Genomic DNA, 16,474 nt, shown 5'->3' with positions numbered 1-16,474 from the left:
TCCCTCCCGGTCTTCCCTCCAGCGCCTCCCCGTACCCCACAGCCACCCGAGTCCCGGGCGCACTCCCCCCTCCTGAGGGAGCGTGCGGAGCCCCTGGGTGCCTGCTCGCCTTTCGTCTCTGCCGCGGGACGGCTCACATTTCTCCTACCTGCACTTTGGCGCGGGATTGGATAAAAGGCAAAGTGCTTATTCCGCACTTGGAGGTTGGCCCGGCTTTCCTGGTTTCCGGAGGTCGCAGCCACCTCCCCCAGGGTGGTTGGGGGTGCATCACCTTGACCCCCTGCTAAGGGGACGCCACTCCACCCCCCCCCAATTACCTTGACCCCCTGCTAGGGAGAGGCCACTCTAACCCCCCATCACCTTGAACCCCCTAAGGTGACGCCACTCTCCACTCCCCCATCACATTGACCCCCTGCTAAGGGGACACCACTGCCCCCCTCCCACCCCCTAGGAATCTCAGGCTCTCGGGATCCCCACCCTTCCCAGATCCTTTGTCCAGGGTTTGTACCAGGTCGTGCCTCTTTTCCTCCCACTCCGAGCCCGAGGTCTCTGTTAGCTTCCTATCTCAAGAAAGAAGGCCTTTTTGTAGCGTGTGCCGCGCTTTGGTTTGTCATTTTCTGAGCTCGTTTTGTTTTAGTGTATTGCCGGCTAGGACAAGGGTAGACGCTTTGAAGAGTAATCGGATAGCAGCGACTCCCGGAGCCTCCAGTCATCTGACCACCCTGCACCCCCTCTTCCCACCACACTGGCATTTAAGTTTTGAAACTTAAGTCATCGCCCTTAGTTTGTGTGTGGGGACCTCTGGTTTGTGTATTTTACTCTGTTCTGAGTATTTTACTAACTTGGCTTGCCCTATTAGCCTGTTCTTTTCAAAGTAGATTCTTTCCACACCAGATAATTTCCCAACATGAACCTGCCAGTGTAGGAGTCTGTGCTTGTATCTCATCCTGTGTTTGAACCTATTACCAGGATGGAGTCCCTCTGCACCTGCCTTTCTCAGTAGTACCTTACTCTTAGGAGGTGTTCAAGAAATGATTGAAAGTCCAGTGTGGTGGTGCATGCTGGTAATTCTAGCACTATGATTGAGAGTTCAAAGCCAGGCTGGGCTACTTAGCAAGTTCCAGGCCAGTCTAGCTACAGGGAAAAAGACCCTGTCTCAGAGAACAGACAACCAAATGATTGAAAAGGAAAAATCACAGCAGAAAATTTTCTTTAGCGCCTAGGTCCAGTAGAAAAAAAGTATCTTGGAGCAATGGGTGTCCTTTTTTTGGTTCCAAGTATAAGCTTTGTGTGTATGTGAACTTAGGGCCTTGGCTCTGTCCTTAAGCTTTTGTGCTCAAAGCTAGTGCTCTACCACTTGAGCCACAGCTAAACTTCCAGCTTTTTGGTGGTTAATTGGATATGAGGGTCTCACAAACTTTTCTGCCCCAGCTGGCTTTGAACTGGTATCCTCAGATCGCCACCTCCTAAGTGGCCGGGATTACAGGTGTGAGCCACCAGTGCCCAGTGTAAAACTTTTTAAATTTTCAAAATTAACATATGCTTGCTTTAGTGTGGGTATGGGGAGGGTGGGATTGAACTCAGGGCTCATAAGTTCATTCTCCCATCACCAACCTTTTTTTACTTTGTTTTCAGATAGGCTGTTACTCTGTAGCCCAAGTTAGCCTTGAATTTGTGATCTTTCTTCCCTTAGTAGCTGGGATTGTAGGTAGGTGTGTGCCACATGCCTGGCTTCAAAAGTTTTTGCTTTTTGTTTTGTCAATCCTGGGGATTGAACTCAGGGCCTGGGCACTGCTCCTGAGCTCTTTAGCTCAAGGCTAGTGCTCTACCACTTGGGCCACTGCTCTACTTCCAGCTTTTCTAGTGTTTAATTGGAGGTAAGTGTCATGACTTACCTGCCTGCCTGGCTTTAAATCACGATCCTCACATCTCAGCTTCCTGAGTAGGGTTATGAGCATGAGCCACCAGCACCCAGCCAAAAGTGTTTTTTCCTTTCATTTAAAGTCTACTCTAGGTAGATGTGGTAGTGCATGCCTATGATCTCAGCACTTAGGAGACAGGAGGATCTCAAGTTCAAGGCTCAAGGCTATCATTGGCTATATACTGAGCTCCAGATCAGGATGCAAAACACAGTGAGACCCTGTCTCTGGAAGCAAAACAAAACTGGGTTGAGGGTGATGTGTCACACCTGTAATCCCAGCTGCTCCAAGATTTCCAGGGCAAATGTGAGAGATCCCATCATAAAACATTACCAAAAACCAAACAGCAACACAAACCCACCTAATTTAAAAAGGGCTGGGAACATGGCTCAAGTGGTAGAGCACTTGAGTAGTTCAAACCCCAGGACTGGCAAAAACGATAAAAGCCAGTCTTCTAGAAAGAAGTGTGAGGGGTACCAACTCCTCAGTCTCAGTGACCGGCTCTACCCACATTCTTCTCCCTCCTTCCAGACCCTGGTAATGTGTCATACAGAAATATCTAGCTCTTCTTAAGCAGTGCAGGCCTCCAACTGGGCTCCCTTGGCAAGTTTCTCTAGTGTTCTTTGTCTAGCGAAGGGTGGGTATGTCACCCAGTGCGTGTCTTTGCGTGCCTCATGCCTTGTCTGGTGGGTCATACAGACTCAGAAGCCAGGCAAGCTGACTCTCGACAGATTTTGCCCAGTGAGGTCAGGTCTGCCAGGAACATGTGCAGACACCGCTGTTCCTTCAGCTCTGTAGTTTGTGTTGAGAAGGCTGTTAATGCTTTCTTTCTCCATGTGTGTTGTTCCTGATCAGCTGTGCTGGCGTTCTTTACTCAAAAGAAAGCTGAAAGACATCTTTTTTTTCCCCTAGAGTTTTGAAATCAGGGTATCTCAAATGTGTTTTCAGATTTTTCTGTTAATTTTAATCCTAAAAACAAAAACCATGCTGGGAGGGAGGGAAGTACAGTTGTTCATGCCTGGAATCCTAGCTGCCCAAGAGGCTGAGATGGGGAGGATGGAGAGATTTGAGACCAGCCCAAGGGAAAAAGTTTACATGCCTGATTCCATCTCATTCAGTGAAAAGCTGAGCAGAGTTGGGGGGTTACTCAGTGGAAGAGCACTTGCCTGGCAAGTGAGTTCCGTCTTCAGCTCGGGGGGAGGGGCGGGGAGCTGGGTATGGTGATGCATGCCTGTCATCTCAGCTACTGGGAAAACATAAATAGGAGAGTCACAGTCTGTCGTGGCCCAGACAAAAAGCAACAGGCTTGGGGGCACGGGCTTAGGTTGTAGAGCACCTGCCTAGCAAGCACAAGGGCTTGAGCTCAAACCCCAGTACCACTACCACCATCAACAACAAAATAATTCAAAAACCATTCTGAAATCCATTTGGGGGAGTTATTTTTTAGCTATGTAGTCGTACACAGTGATTTCAATTTCAGAAGTCAAGTTATGAGTACAATGCATCTTGACCAATGTCACCCCTTCCATCATTCATTCCCATCTTTCCCCATCCTGTGGTTCAGTTTTTACAAAATACACATTGAATATAATAACTGCATTTGCCCTCTCATCCTCCATTTTATGTCCTCCCTCTCTGCCTCCTCAAAGGGGATTTTTTTTTTTTTTTTTTTTTTTTTTGGTGCTGGGGATGAAATACGGGGCCTTGCGCATGTTAGGCAAACACTCTACCATTTCATCTAAACTCATATCCCTTTCTATTTTGCTTTTAAAGAAAAACTATTCTTAAATCCTCTTTTAAGTAGTTACATAAAGGGGGTTACCATTAACATTTACTTTTTAGATGCTTTTTTTGGGGGGGGGGTATCTCATTAACTCTGCCAAGGCTGACCTGGAACTTGAGGTCCTCCTACTTCTGCCTCCTAAGTAGTTCGGCACTAGCAGGCCCAGCTGCTGACATTGTATTTTATTTTTTTGTGCTGGTCCTAGGGCTTGAACTCAGGGATTGAGCATTGTCCCTGAGCATTTTTGTTTAAGGCTAGCGTCCCATCACTTGAGTCATGGCTCTACTTTTGTCTTTTGGTAGTTAAAGAGTCTCATGGACCTTCCTTCCTAGGTTGACTTTGAACTGTGATCCTCAGATCTTAGCCTCCTGAGTGGCTAGGATTATAGGTGTGAGCCACTGGTCCCAGCTTTGGAATCAGTTTTTTGATACTTTTTATACTGCTGGGTCACAGTTTGTTGTTCCATATAAATATATATGCTGTAGTATACTTACTTGAGGCTCCCATGAGACTTGTCTACTGAGGTGCTAGGGCACCATTACTATGATGATGGTGATAATGATGGTGATGATGTACTGAGCATGCAAGTTATTTGCATACAGATAAACTAATGATTGTACTGTTATAAAGCTATTGGTACAAAGCAGCATGTGTATTAACATGTATTGCAGCTCCCTCTCTCCCTTCCTCCCTCCCTTCCATCCTCTAGTGAGGGTACTGGGGCCCAAACTCAGCTTGGGCTCTTACTCAGCTTGCTTTCTTTCTTCTTCTTTTTTTTTTTTTTTTAAGCTTTCTTAACCAAAGCTGGTGCTCTATCATTTGAGCCTGCCTCCATCTGTCATTTTGTTAGCTAAAGATGGAGTCTCAGACTTTCCTGCCCAGCTTCCATTCTTGGTCCTCCAGATCTCAGCCTCTTGAGTAGTTAGGCCCACAGGCATGAGCCCTTCCTTAGCTGTAGTGTCTTTAAAAAGACTGTGGGTCAAGGAAACAAGTGAACCTGACCTTTACTCACTCTGCAAGTCCCTGGAGGCCTTGAACTTGACCTACAAGACAGCTCACACTTGGGTTTGTTCACTTGAACCCTCACTCTTTTTTTTTTTTTTGGCCAGTCCTGGGGCTTGGACTCAGGGCCTGAGCACTGTCCCTGGCTTCTTTTTGCTCAAGGCTAGCACTCTGCTACTTGAGCCACAGCGCCACTTCTGGCCGTTTTCTGTATATGTGGTGCTGGGGAATTGAACCCAGGGCTTCATATATAGGAGGCGAGCACTCTTGCCACTAGGCCATATTCCCAGCCCCTGAACACTCACTTTTGATGGCCAGAATGTACAGGGTTTTGCTCTAGTCTGCTCCTTAGAAACAAAGCAATTGTTTTTGCTTTCCTCTTAGAATAGAACAACTTCGAGAGAGAGGTCCATGTCCTTTGGGGGGAAAAATGTCTTAAATGTCCAGCTCGTGCTAGATAGCAGGTGATAACCGCACCAAGGAAGCAGTCCTGCATGAAGGGAGACTTTGTGAGTCCTCTCGCCTGTTTTCCATGGCACAGAGCAGTGGGGAAGTACTTTCCGAGACATTCCCACATGGCAAGAGAAAAATCTTTTGTTTTTAAGAGTGTGGTTTCCTAACCAGTGAGGAGCAGCTGCCACTTCCCTCTGTGCTTCTAGCACACGTGTTCCACAGGGTTCAGTTGAACTGTCCTTCCTGTACCTTCTGTCCTTTTGTTGGCATAGAAAGGGTATGCAGGCCGTGACACTGTCCAGGTCTCTTGCTGCTTTTTCCCTCTTCCTCGAGGTCCAGAACCAGACCCTTCTTAGCACCATGCTCTGTCACAATGGAATGTGCCTCCCCAGACGTGTCCCCTGCATTCCTTTCGAGTCTCAAGCCTCAGTAGCCAAGATAACAGATTAGAAACCCCCAAAATACATCTGCCATAGCATGCAGGAAGGGCATGAAGAAACTCCACTCGCTGCAGCCGGGTGCCTATAGCTCATGCCTATAATCCTAGCTACTCCAGAGGCTGAGATTTGAAGGATCAAGGTTTGAAGGCAAGCCCCAGACAGGAAAGTGTATGAGACTCTTTGATCTCTAGTTATGCTGCTAAGAAGCTGGAAGTTGTGCTGTGGCTCAAGAGGTAGAGTGGCCAGTATTGAAGGAAACGTTAAGGGACATCACCTTGGCCCTGAGTTCAAGCCCCAGTACCATCACAGAAAAAAAATTCATGAAGTAAGGTCTGGGCTTGTGGTTCCAGTGATAGAGCAGCTGTCTGACAAGTACAAGGTCCTGACTCTAAAGCCTAACAATTCCAGAAACATTCTAGACCAAGGAACATGGGAGCAAGCCTGGTGGGCCCAAGGGAGAAGGAGAAGACCATGTGGCTGGGTCCTGAGGAGAGAGAGGCGTTATCCAAATAGCGGCTACCTTGGACCTGATCTATGATCCGTTTCCAACTGCAGGAAACATCCATCTACCTTGGTTGTTCCTAATTCCTCAGCACCTTACCCTTCTGCAAACTGACCTTGCTTCAAAACTGAGACTGTCCTAAGCAACAGGGTTGCCGAGGTCTAACCAACACAGTGCTCATGTCTACAACACCTTCGTTCTGGGCCCTTGACACCATGGTCCTGGTTTGGGGACTACATGTGACCTGAAAGGGCACCGAGAGTGGGGGGGACGGTGGGGGAAAGGGGGGCTTGAGTTCAGCTACACTCCTTACCTTGGTGATTACTGTTAACCAGCGGTGTAGCAGCTGGCTCAGGGATTGGACCAAACCCAGTTCTATACTCTTTATGCTTTCAAGAAATAAGATCCTGCCCCACACGTTCAGCATGTGCTGCCTGGGGCAGAAGGGCAGCCATAGGCAGTGAGCCAGGACAGGGAGTCGCCTTGCTCATAGCGTTAAGTCTGCCCTTGTTCAAATGGTACCATCAGTTCTAGTGCTTTCTCTCGCTCCTTCTCCCCCCTTCTCCCTTTCCCTCTTTCTCTTTCTCCCTCTCCCCTCCCTTCTGTCTCCATTTTGCTCCCTCTCCCCCTCCCCACCTCCCTCTTCCTCTCTCTCTCCCTGTATCTGTCTGTCTGCCTGTCTCTGTCTCTGTCACTGGCACCTTCCTCTCTTGGTTGCACTCTCAGATGCGCTCTCCTGTGATGGTAAGAACAGCGGAACTCTTCTGTCTACTGTAATGGAAGGGCTTTCTCTGGATAACTGCAAAGGGCCTAGACCTGGACACTCATTGGCCCATCCTTGTCATTGGCTCAGTGTCTTCATGCATGCAATCATTATTCACTCACTCAAGATAGGGTCTTCCTATGTAGTCCAGGGAGCCCTTGAACCTGTGATCCATTTTGCCTCAGCTGGGATTGCAGGTGTGTACCATCATGCCTGGTCCCCACTCTTTATTCTCCTTCTCTATGGTGTAACTCTTCTTCCTGACACCACCAGTGACCGCATTTCTAGTCCTTATCTCAGCACCATCTCTCTAACATCCCTCTTGCTGTGGAATGTTCCATGAGAACAAGCTCCTGATTCTTGCCCATCTCACTGTTTCCCATCTCTGGTGGCACTTTCCTTCTTTGCCGGCCTCTCCAGTGTTGGCCTTCTCCCCATTCCTATGCAGTCCTGGTGATGTTTCTTGTGGTTGTGGCTTAAGGAAAGAGAGAACTGACTACAGGGACTCACATTGACGCTGGTGCCTCAGGTTCTGTGTCCAGGGGTCTAGATCCCGTTTCATCTAAGCATGCTGGGGTTGTGTCAAGCTAAAAATAGCCTAGACTAGGTGTATGTGGACTCCTGGTCTACACCACCCCCTCCTTCCTACCGGGAGTGAGCATGCTGGTACTTTCCACCCCTTGTGACCAGGATTGTTGGCCGGGTGCTGGTCTGCTTCCTTTCTTTCTCTTCTCCCATCTAATGTAATCCAGGAAACCTGCCCTCCCTCTCTCCCTTCCTTCCTTCCTTCCTTTCTTCCTTCCTTCCTGCCTTCCTTCCTTCCTTCCTTCCTCCCTTCCTTCCTGCCTTCCTTCCTTCCTTCCTTCCTCCCTTCCTTCCTTCCTTCCTTTCTTGAGATAGGGGCTTCACTTTGTTGCCAATGCACACACCACTGTGCCTGGCCAGTTCTGCCTTCTAAATATTTTTTGAGTCCATGGCTGCTCCTCCCTTCCCTCCTCCTTCTCACATCTAATTCAGGCCACCCCCTTTTCTTTTTTGGGTTCCTCCAGGTTGAGCTATTTCAGTAGAGGAGCCCATCTGCCGCCCTCCTCCCAGTCCTCCAGTGGCTCCCATTGCTGCTGAGTGCTTTCCTTTTGTGGTTTGTTTGTGACAAGGTCTTGCTCTGTAGCCCAGGCTGGCCCTCACTGAAAATCCTTCTGCCTCTGCTTCCTCAGGGCTGGGATTACAGGCACCCACCACCAGACCTGGCTCACTGCTAAATTTCTGAACAAGTCAGATAAGTGCTCTGTGATTTGACTTCTCTATTGTAATCTGCCCAGTGTTTCCATCCCCTCCTCAACCTTCAGCCTCCCTCCCAACCCTGGCTGTGTCTCCCTTTTCTCCTGTTCAGTTCTTTCTCCTCCATTTGTTGCTTTCCCATTCTTTCTTATTCTTTTCTCATGGTGCTCATGCACACACACACACACACACACACACACACACACACACACCCCCCTTCCAGGAAGCCCTCCTTGATTCTCAGGTTGAGTTTGGGATGTCCTGACTATCTGGTACTGCAGAGATGCTTCTAATTTTGACTAATGGTTTCTCAGGTACACACCCATATCCAGACACATCCAAGTATGTGCTCTGAATATATGACACTTCTTGAATGTCATCACCATGGGTCAATTTGCATGTGATTTACATGGATTTACATGTAATTTACATGCCCCCATGAGGCCCCTTAAAGAGGCAGGAGGGACCTTGGAGACATCTTGCTTGGATCTCTAGGTTCTGTTGTCGTTGCTCAATAAGTACTCGTGGAATGATAAATACAACTTGATATTAAGCCCTTGGATGTGAGCAGTAGTGGGCTGTCTTAGTTTTCACATGTCAGCATGCCAATCTACCATGAAGTTCAGGGTTTTTATTTAATTCTTGTGTTGAAGAGCAGCTGTCTGTCCCAGCCTGGGACTTTACAGCCTTGCCTCGCAGACACCATGTCACAGGAAGCGTGAACACTTGCTAGGTCCACAATGGAGGACCCAGGAAGGACCTTCGGCTCCGAGGAGGAAGAGGCCACCTACTGGAAAGACCTGGCAATGACTTACAAGCAGAGGTCAGTCCTTCAGGTTCTGCTCTTGTCTGTTGTTGCGGGCCTATGTGTGTGCTGTGAAAACCAGCCTGTGAGGGAACTTGTTGCTGTGTCCTGCAGGTGAGGACACGGGGCAGCAGGGAAGGCAGGTGACCCACCCGGGGTCACAGCCGTGAGGAGCAGAGCGGGACCTTAGCACTGCATGATGAGGCCCTTCACCATCCCATGGTGCTGCTTTTCACCTCATGTTCTAGAAGGATCTTGTCTGTCCTTCAACCCGGGATCTGCTCAGATCTTCCCCTAGGGGAAGAAACTTCCTCAAAATCTGCGACTGCCCATGTCTGGTAGTGCTGGAGGGAAGAGCGGTGTGGAGTGTGCTGAGCACTTCTCCAAGAGTTTTATGATCACCACATATTCAAAGTCACATTCTAGTCCTCATTTCCTTTCTCCTTGAGCTCCCAGTCCTCCTTCCTCGGTCTTTGATACTGGGATTACAGACATGCACTACCATAGCAGGTCCTCTCTTAGTTTCTCTTTCTCTTTTTGTCTGTCTTTTGTGCTGGTACTGGGGCTTGAACTCAGGGCTTCATGCTCTTGCTTGGTTTTTTTGCTCAAGGCTGGTGATTTACCATGAGTCATGTCTCCAGTTCCCAGCTTTTTCGCTGGTTAATTGGAGATAAGTCTCATTGACTTTTCTGCCTGGGTAAGCTTTGAGCTGTGATCCTCAAATCTCAGCCTCTTCAGCAGCTAGGATTACAGACAGGAGCCACTATCACCCAGCAAGTTTCTTTACTTTTGGTTGCACTTAAAATTAGTGGAAAGTCCCTTACAGTGTAAGGCTTGAGGGCAAGCTGAGGTTTGGGGTGTTCTGAGAACAGATAATGAGGAAGTGGTAAGTTAACATTTACCGAGGGTTGCTTTCTGGAGAACAACACTGAAGTAAGTCTCTCAGAAGCTACAACATCTTGTAGATTTGCTACAGGTTGGGCTTTTAAAACAAAATTGAGTGGGTGTTAAGTGAACTGGTTAAGAAATGGCTCTGGTGCTGGGCATGCCCAGGTTAGGTTCGAGTTCTGCTTCTGATGTCTGGTATGACCTGGAGACAAGTCATTCAACCTGTCTAAATTACATCTCTCATACACAAAGAGGATTAAAGATGCAAAGATGACTGGGTAAAGAAATGGTGTCCATGGCACATCCCACACCCAGTACATGTTAATGCACATAAAAGTGGGCACCAATAGCTCACACCTGTAATCCTAGCTACTCAGGAGGCGGAGGTCTGAGGATCAAAGTTTAAGGCCAGCCCAGGCAGGAAAGTCTATGAGACGCTTATCTCTAACCACCAAAATGCCAAAGTGGCGCTTCGGCTCAGGTGGTAGAGCACCAGCTTTGGGCAATAAAGCTAAGGGGCTATGTCTAAGCCCTGAGTTTAAGCCCTAGGACTAGCACAAACTTTTTTTAGTCTTTTGTGGGGGTGGGGGGTGTCATTTGTAGGACTAGAACTCAGGGCTTAGGCGCTGTCCTTGAGCTCTTTTGCTCAAAGCTAGTGCTCCACTACACTACTTTGAGCCACAGCTCCACTTCTGGTTTCCTGGTGGGTAATTGGAGATAAGAGTCTCACAGACTTTCCTGCCTGGGTTGCCTCTGAACTGTGATCCTCAAATCTCAGCCTCCTGAGTAGCTTGGATTAGAGAGATGAGCCACCAGCACCCAGCAAATAAACCCGTTCTTATTGGACCTCTGGGAATTGTGCGGCAGGGCAGAGAACACTCAAGAGGAACTCCGGGAATTCCAGGAGGGAAGCAGAGAATATGAAGCTGAATTGGAGACACAGCTGCAACAGATCGAGACCAGGAACCGAGATCTCCTGTCTGAAAACAACCGCCTGCGGATGGAGCTCGAAGCGGTGAAGGTGAGGGTTTCAGGGCTGTGTTGGGAGGTGAGGGTAGGTAGGTGGACCGCCCGCCTACATGGTGGGCCAGGCTGAGAAAAGCAGCCGCACAGGCCGAGGATGCCACCCTGCCCACTCCTAGCTAGCTGCAGGCATGGTGGGGGTGTGGTCACTGCCCAAGCAAGCCCCCCCCTGGAGTCCTAGATTGTCAATTGAGGGGGGCCTTGGGACTGCCATGCGCTGTGGGAGGGAAGCTTCGCAGTGTGCTTGTGTTTTGGAAAGAGTAAGAGGTCCCCAAGTGTCCAGAGAGAACCATTGAACCTGCAGAGGACCTGTTGCTCACAGCGCATGAGTTCGGGTGGAGACGGAGGGAAGAAATCCAAACCTCTGGTGCCACCACCAGCACAATCTGGCCAGTCACCTGAGGGATGTCAGCTGAGTCATTGTGACAAAAACACAGAGGCCTGCGATGGACCCAGACCTCACGTCCCAAGGCCACAGCTGAGTGTGTTTGTGGGGTGTGGTTTCCCTTGGAATTTTCTGGAATCAAGGCTAATGACTTAGGATCCATCCCCTTTTGTCTGGATGCCTCTTAAATAAAGAGCGTGGGTGGGATGGGATGGCGAGAGTCACGCCTCGGTGCTGGCCCATGGGTGTGCGTGGGCATGTGCAAGCCCTTGCGTGCTGGGGGTGGGGGCCTGGGCTGCTGCTTCCTGGCCAGGACGCAGCGTCAGAAGGGCCCCAGCAGCAGGAGGCTGTGGGTGACCTTCCTGTCATCGCCCACCCCACAAGTCGGGTGAGTCACTGGGTCCCTTGGCCGGCGTCTTTGTCTGGGGCCCTGCCGCGCCCCTCTGGCACCAGGCTCCATGACATCACCTCCTGGCTCTTCCATGAGCTGAGTCTGAAAGAGGAACTTGCCTTTGCCTCCAGCTTTCGCATGAAATCTTGGGCCTTTCGTGTTTTTTAAATCTGAGAGAAAGCAGAGACAAGAAAAGAGAGAGGAGAAAAACAAAACCAGGAGTAGGCATGGCATCCCTTACTGACTTGCACCATTTGGCATCATGTTGTTGTTGCTGGTTTTTGTGTTAGTACTAAGGTTTGAACTGAGGACCTGGGTACTGTCCCTTAGCTTTTTCACTCAAGGCTGGTGCTCTCCTACTTTGAGCGCTTTGGGTGGTTAATTGAAAATATGAGTCTCAGACTTTCCTGCCCAGGCTGACATTGACCCTTTATTCTCAGATCCTCAGCCTCCTGAGTAGCTAGGATTACAAGTGTGAGCCACCAGAGTCCAGGTCAGCATGCAGTGGCCTGGACTGGACCTTGGCTCTGGTAACTTTGGGCTAGTTATTGGAGCCTTGACTCCCACACCTGTGGGAGGGGATGAACTAGCCAAGACTAGCACAGATGTAGTGAATGTTCATTGATGTAGTGGGTAGCACCCAATCACTGAGACTTATCTGGACTTGTCGCCACCCTTAGAAAGCACTGGACAATCACTGGGTTTCCTTTGGTAATTGACAACCACTGTTCTCTTCCTTTTCCCCATCTCTGCTCTTCCTATCCCAAATGCTCCTTGATTTACCCTCTGCTGGAGTGCCTTGGGTCAAGTTAGGACAGTTGGCACACTAAGTACCTGACTTCCTCTTTTATTTATCTATCTATTTATTTAGTCGGTCATAGGACTTGAACTCTGGGCCCAGACACTGTCCCTGAGCTCTTTAGCTTAAGCCTAGCATTCTATCACTTGAGCCACAGCACCACTTCTGGTTTTCTGAGTGATTTCTTGGAGATAAGAGTCTCATGGACTTTTCTGCCTGGTATGGCTTTGAGCCACAATCCTCAGATCTCAGCCTCCTGAGTAGCTAAGATTACAGGTGTGAGCCATCAGTGCCGGCTCTCTTCTTTTATTTTTACGTTTTATTGTTAAGTAGTTGCACAGAGGGGTTACAGTTCCATAAGTCAGATTATGAAGAAAATGCTTTCCTTCATTCTTCCCCATTTTCCCCTTCGCATGCCCACCCTCAAGTTATGTAGCTCATTTTTTTTAACATAATGTACATTGAATACAACTTCCGCTTTTCCTCACCTTCTTCCATTCCCATGTAGCCCCTTCGTCCATCCCTCAACAATGTTTCCACTTCCTGGTGTTCCTTTTGATAAACTGTACTTTAGTTGAGAGGAGTTATACCTTTGGATTTCTCCCTAACTACACACTTCTTTAGTCAGTTTGTTAGTATGTAAATGCAATGAGCCCTGTATATGTTACTGTACACATTTGCATTTTTAGATCTGGTTTCCTCATGAAAGAAAATGTCAATCTCTCGGAGCCTGGCTTACATCACTTAACATCTTTTGTTTGAGGTCCATCCATCTCCCTGCAAATGACAATAATATTCTTTTGAATAACTGTAAAATTCCATTATGTATATGTACCATATTTTCTTGATCCACTCATCTATTGTAAGGCATCTGGGCTGTTTCCATAACTTAGCTATTGTGAGTAATGTAGCAATGAACATGGAATAAAGCAGCAAATGTCTTTACCTGATGTGTAGCGTTCTGGGTAGATGCCTGGGAGTGGTATGGCAGGATATTAGGGAGCGTCTGTGTTTAGTTTTGTGAGGAATCTCCAAACTGCCATCCAGAGTGATTGTACTAGTTTCCATTCCCACCAGTAGTGCAGTCAGTGCTGGCCAGTCTTACCTGGTGAGATAGAATCTCAGTGTTGGTTTGATTTGAATTTCCTTTATGATCAGGGATAGTGACCATTTCCTCATGTGTTTGTTAGCCATTCTTCTGAGAAGTTTCTTTAGCTCTTTTGCTCATTTATTGATTAGGTTATTAATTTGGAGGGTATTGGTTTCTTGGGCTCCTTGTATATATTTTGAATATAACTGCTAAAGGTCTCCCAATCTGTCAGCTGTCTTTTTGGTTTTGTAACTGTGTCCTTTACTGTGCAGAAACTTATTATTTTGGTGTATTCTTATTTGTCAAGTCTTGTTCCTGTTTGCTGAGGCCCTGGTACTCTTCAGAAAATTTCTGCCTTTGTCTATGAGTCCTTGTGTTTTTCCTGCTCCTTCTTGTAGTAGTTTCAAAATTACAGGTCCGCCGTTGAGGTCTTTGATCGATTTTGAGTTGATGTTGGTGCCAGGTGCCAGGCTGGAAGGCACTGTCAGTCCTGCACATGTGAGTGTCCAGTTCCCCAGCGCCAAGTACTGACGAGGCTACCTGATGGCATCCTGATGGGAGCGGCCAGCAGCCGCAGCTCATCGCAGGCGCTCGGTGGTGCTAGTGTGTGAAACGGCCTTGTGTCCAATCACGCGTGAGGCTTCAAGGCTGTATGGATGGGGCTGGGAATATGGCCTAGTGGCAAGAATGCTCGCCTCATATACATAAAGCCCTGGGTTCAATTCCTCAGCACCACATATATAGAAAAGGCCAGAAGTGGCACTGTGACTCAAGTGGCAGAGTGCTAGCCTTGAGCAAAAAGAAGCCAGGAACAGTGCTCAGGCCCTGAACCCAAGCCCCAGGACTGACAAAAATAAATAAATAAAATGAAAATGAAAAAAAAAAAAGGCTGTACGGAGCTTTCTTTGCCTGTAGATAACTTAAATGTTTGCTTTTTTTAAAAAAATGAAGATTGATGAAGGTGGACACTGATGGCTCATCACATCTGTAATCTTAGATCTCAGGAGGCTAAGGTTTGAGGATTGTGGTTCAAAGCCAGCCATGACAGACAAATCCAAGAGACATGTCTCCAATTTACCACCAAAAAGCTGAAGTACTGTGGCTCAAGGGGTAGAGCCTTAACCTTGAGCAAAGAAAAAGCTCAGGAACAGCACTCAGGCCCTGAGTTTAAAGTCCAGGACTGGCTTAAAATAATAATAATAATAAAGTTGGTGGCAGCAGGGAGCAGTTTGGGGAACAGGACAGGGTCACAGGTATGGGGGACCAGGAGGCAGAATGCACTCAGGATGTGGTTGAGACAGTCAATCAGGGTGAGACAACCACCTGTCATGTCCCCCTCACCCCCAACACACACAGATTCCAGGTGTGTGGAGAGATGGTTCTGTGGACTGAGCTTTAGGGGACAGGAGAGGAGGAGGTGTGGAGCTGCCTCATGGATGACGGCCAGGAGGTGCCCCTAGAGACCATCCAACGAGGGGGGAGGGGGGAGGGACCCCCTAAGAAGTCAGGGTGCTTGTTGGGGGGGCAGGCAGAAAGACTGCGGTGGGAGCGCAGGCCCTCGAGGAGCCAGCCAGCAGGAAAGAGAGGAGCCAGAGCTTGCCTCCGAGTCAGTGCGGATGGATTCTGTCCTTCAGGAGAAGCTAGAGGTGCAGCACTCGGAAGGCTACCGGCAGATCTCAGCCCTGGAGGACGACCTGGCACAGACAAAGGCAATCAAAGATCAGCTGCAGAAATACATCCGGGAGCTGGAGCAAGCCAACGATGACCTGGAGAGAGCCAAGCGGTATATAGGGCGGGGGTGCAGGGTCTCCTGCTCGGAATTCCCCTCATTTCCTTTTTGGGTGTAGGGGGTGGTAACAGTATTTGAGCTCAGGGCCTCATGCTTACTAGGCAAGCATTCTACCACTTAAGCCAAACCTCTACCCCATTTTGCTTTAGTTTTTTTCAGATAGGATCTCACATGTTGCTGGGGCCAGCCTAGACCACGGTCCTTCTATGCACACTTCCTGGATAGCTGGGATGACAGGCATGTGCCACTGAACCCAGCTTTTTATTAGCTAAGTTGGTAGTGGGTTATCTCTTGAACTTTTGTCTAGCTGGCCTTTAACTTGAGTCCTACCCATCTCTTGCTTCCTGAGTAGTAAGGAGTACAGGCATGAACCACTGTGTCTTGCTAAAGAACAGTATTTCTTAAATTGCTACTCTGGTTTAGCATAATAACAGCATCCATGGCGTGATGATTCTGACTGTAAGCAATTTTCTGTGTGTGTCTTCCAGTACCAGGCCTTAAACTCAGGGCCTCACATTCTCACTTGGCTTTTCTGCTCCAGCTTGATGCTCTACAGACTTGCCTGCCTGGGCTGATTTTGAGCCCATGATCCTCAGATCTCAGCCTCCTGAGTAGCTAGGATTATAGGAATAAGTCACTGGCACCTGGCTACAGGCACTTAAAAAAAAATAACAACAAAATGCCCATGTTTTGTGCCCCATAAATCCCTATAGATTAAGGAAACAACGTTTAGATGTAAATGGCATACACTGAGTTGCCCACAGCTACAGTGTACAGTTCTCTTGGCTTTGACACAGGGACACATTCACATAGCTCAGGCTCCAAACTGGGGACATGCCCTTTGGCCCCAGAGTCTCTTGTTCTTTTCTTTTCTTTTTTTTTTTTTTTTTGGCGGTTGTCTTGGGGATGGCACCGAGCTGCTTCTATTTCTTCCCCTTAGTTAGTACAGTGTCACTTCCTACAAAGTGTAACAACTCTGCAGTTGCTTTGCCTGCTAGCCTGGCTTGATGCTGTGCTGGAATGCAGTTGTCTGTATGTCCATCACACACAGGAAAAAATGCACTCCCAGCTGCCAGGATAGAATAAAGGTAAATAAAGCCAAGTGCCAGTGGCTCACACCTGGAATCCTTGCTACTCAGGAAGCTGAGGATCCAAGTTCAAAGC

At 48.3% G+C, this 16,474-nt stretch overlaps 1 protein-coding gene across 4 annotated transcripts in view; it reads left to right on the top strand.

Moving 5' to 3' along the window:
• The window catches only part of Nde1 (nudE neurodevelopment protein 1), a 37,784-nt gene that overhangs the window by 1,441 nt on the left and 19,869 nt on the right, over positions 1–16,474 (top strand). For 3 of the 4 annotated variants that reach the window (XM_048332951.1, XM_048332948.1, XM_048332949.1), the window contains exons 2-4: positions 8,840–8,963; positions 10,701–10,854; positions 15,156–15,304. In XM_048332951.1, coding sequence (XP_048188908.1) covers positions 8,881–8,963; positions 10,701–10,854; positions 15,156–15,304 — 386 coding nt within the window. In that variant the 5' untranslated portion in view covers positions 8,840–8,880. Of the gene's footprint in view, positions 1–2,537; positions 2,561–8,839; positions 8,964–10,700; positions 10,855–15,155; positions 15,305–16,474 lie in introns of those variants that run through there. The other variant, XM_048332950.1, reaches the window with a different exon arrangement.

Source organism: Perognathus longimembris, chromosome 23 (genome assembly GCF_023159225.1).
Source record: "Perognathus longimembris pacificus isolate PPM17 chromosome 23, ASM2315922v1, whole genome shotgun sequence".
Lineage (NCBI taxonomy): Eukaryota > Metazoa > Chordata > Mammalia > Rodentia > Heteromyidae > Perognathus > Perognathus longimembris.
This window is presented reverse-complemented; position numbering and strand designations above follow the sequence as displayed.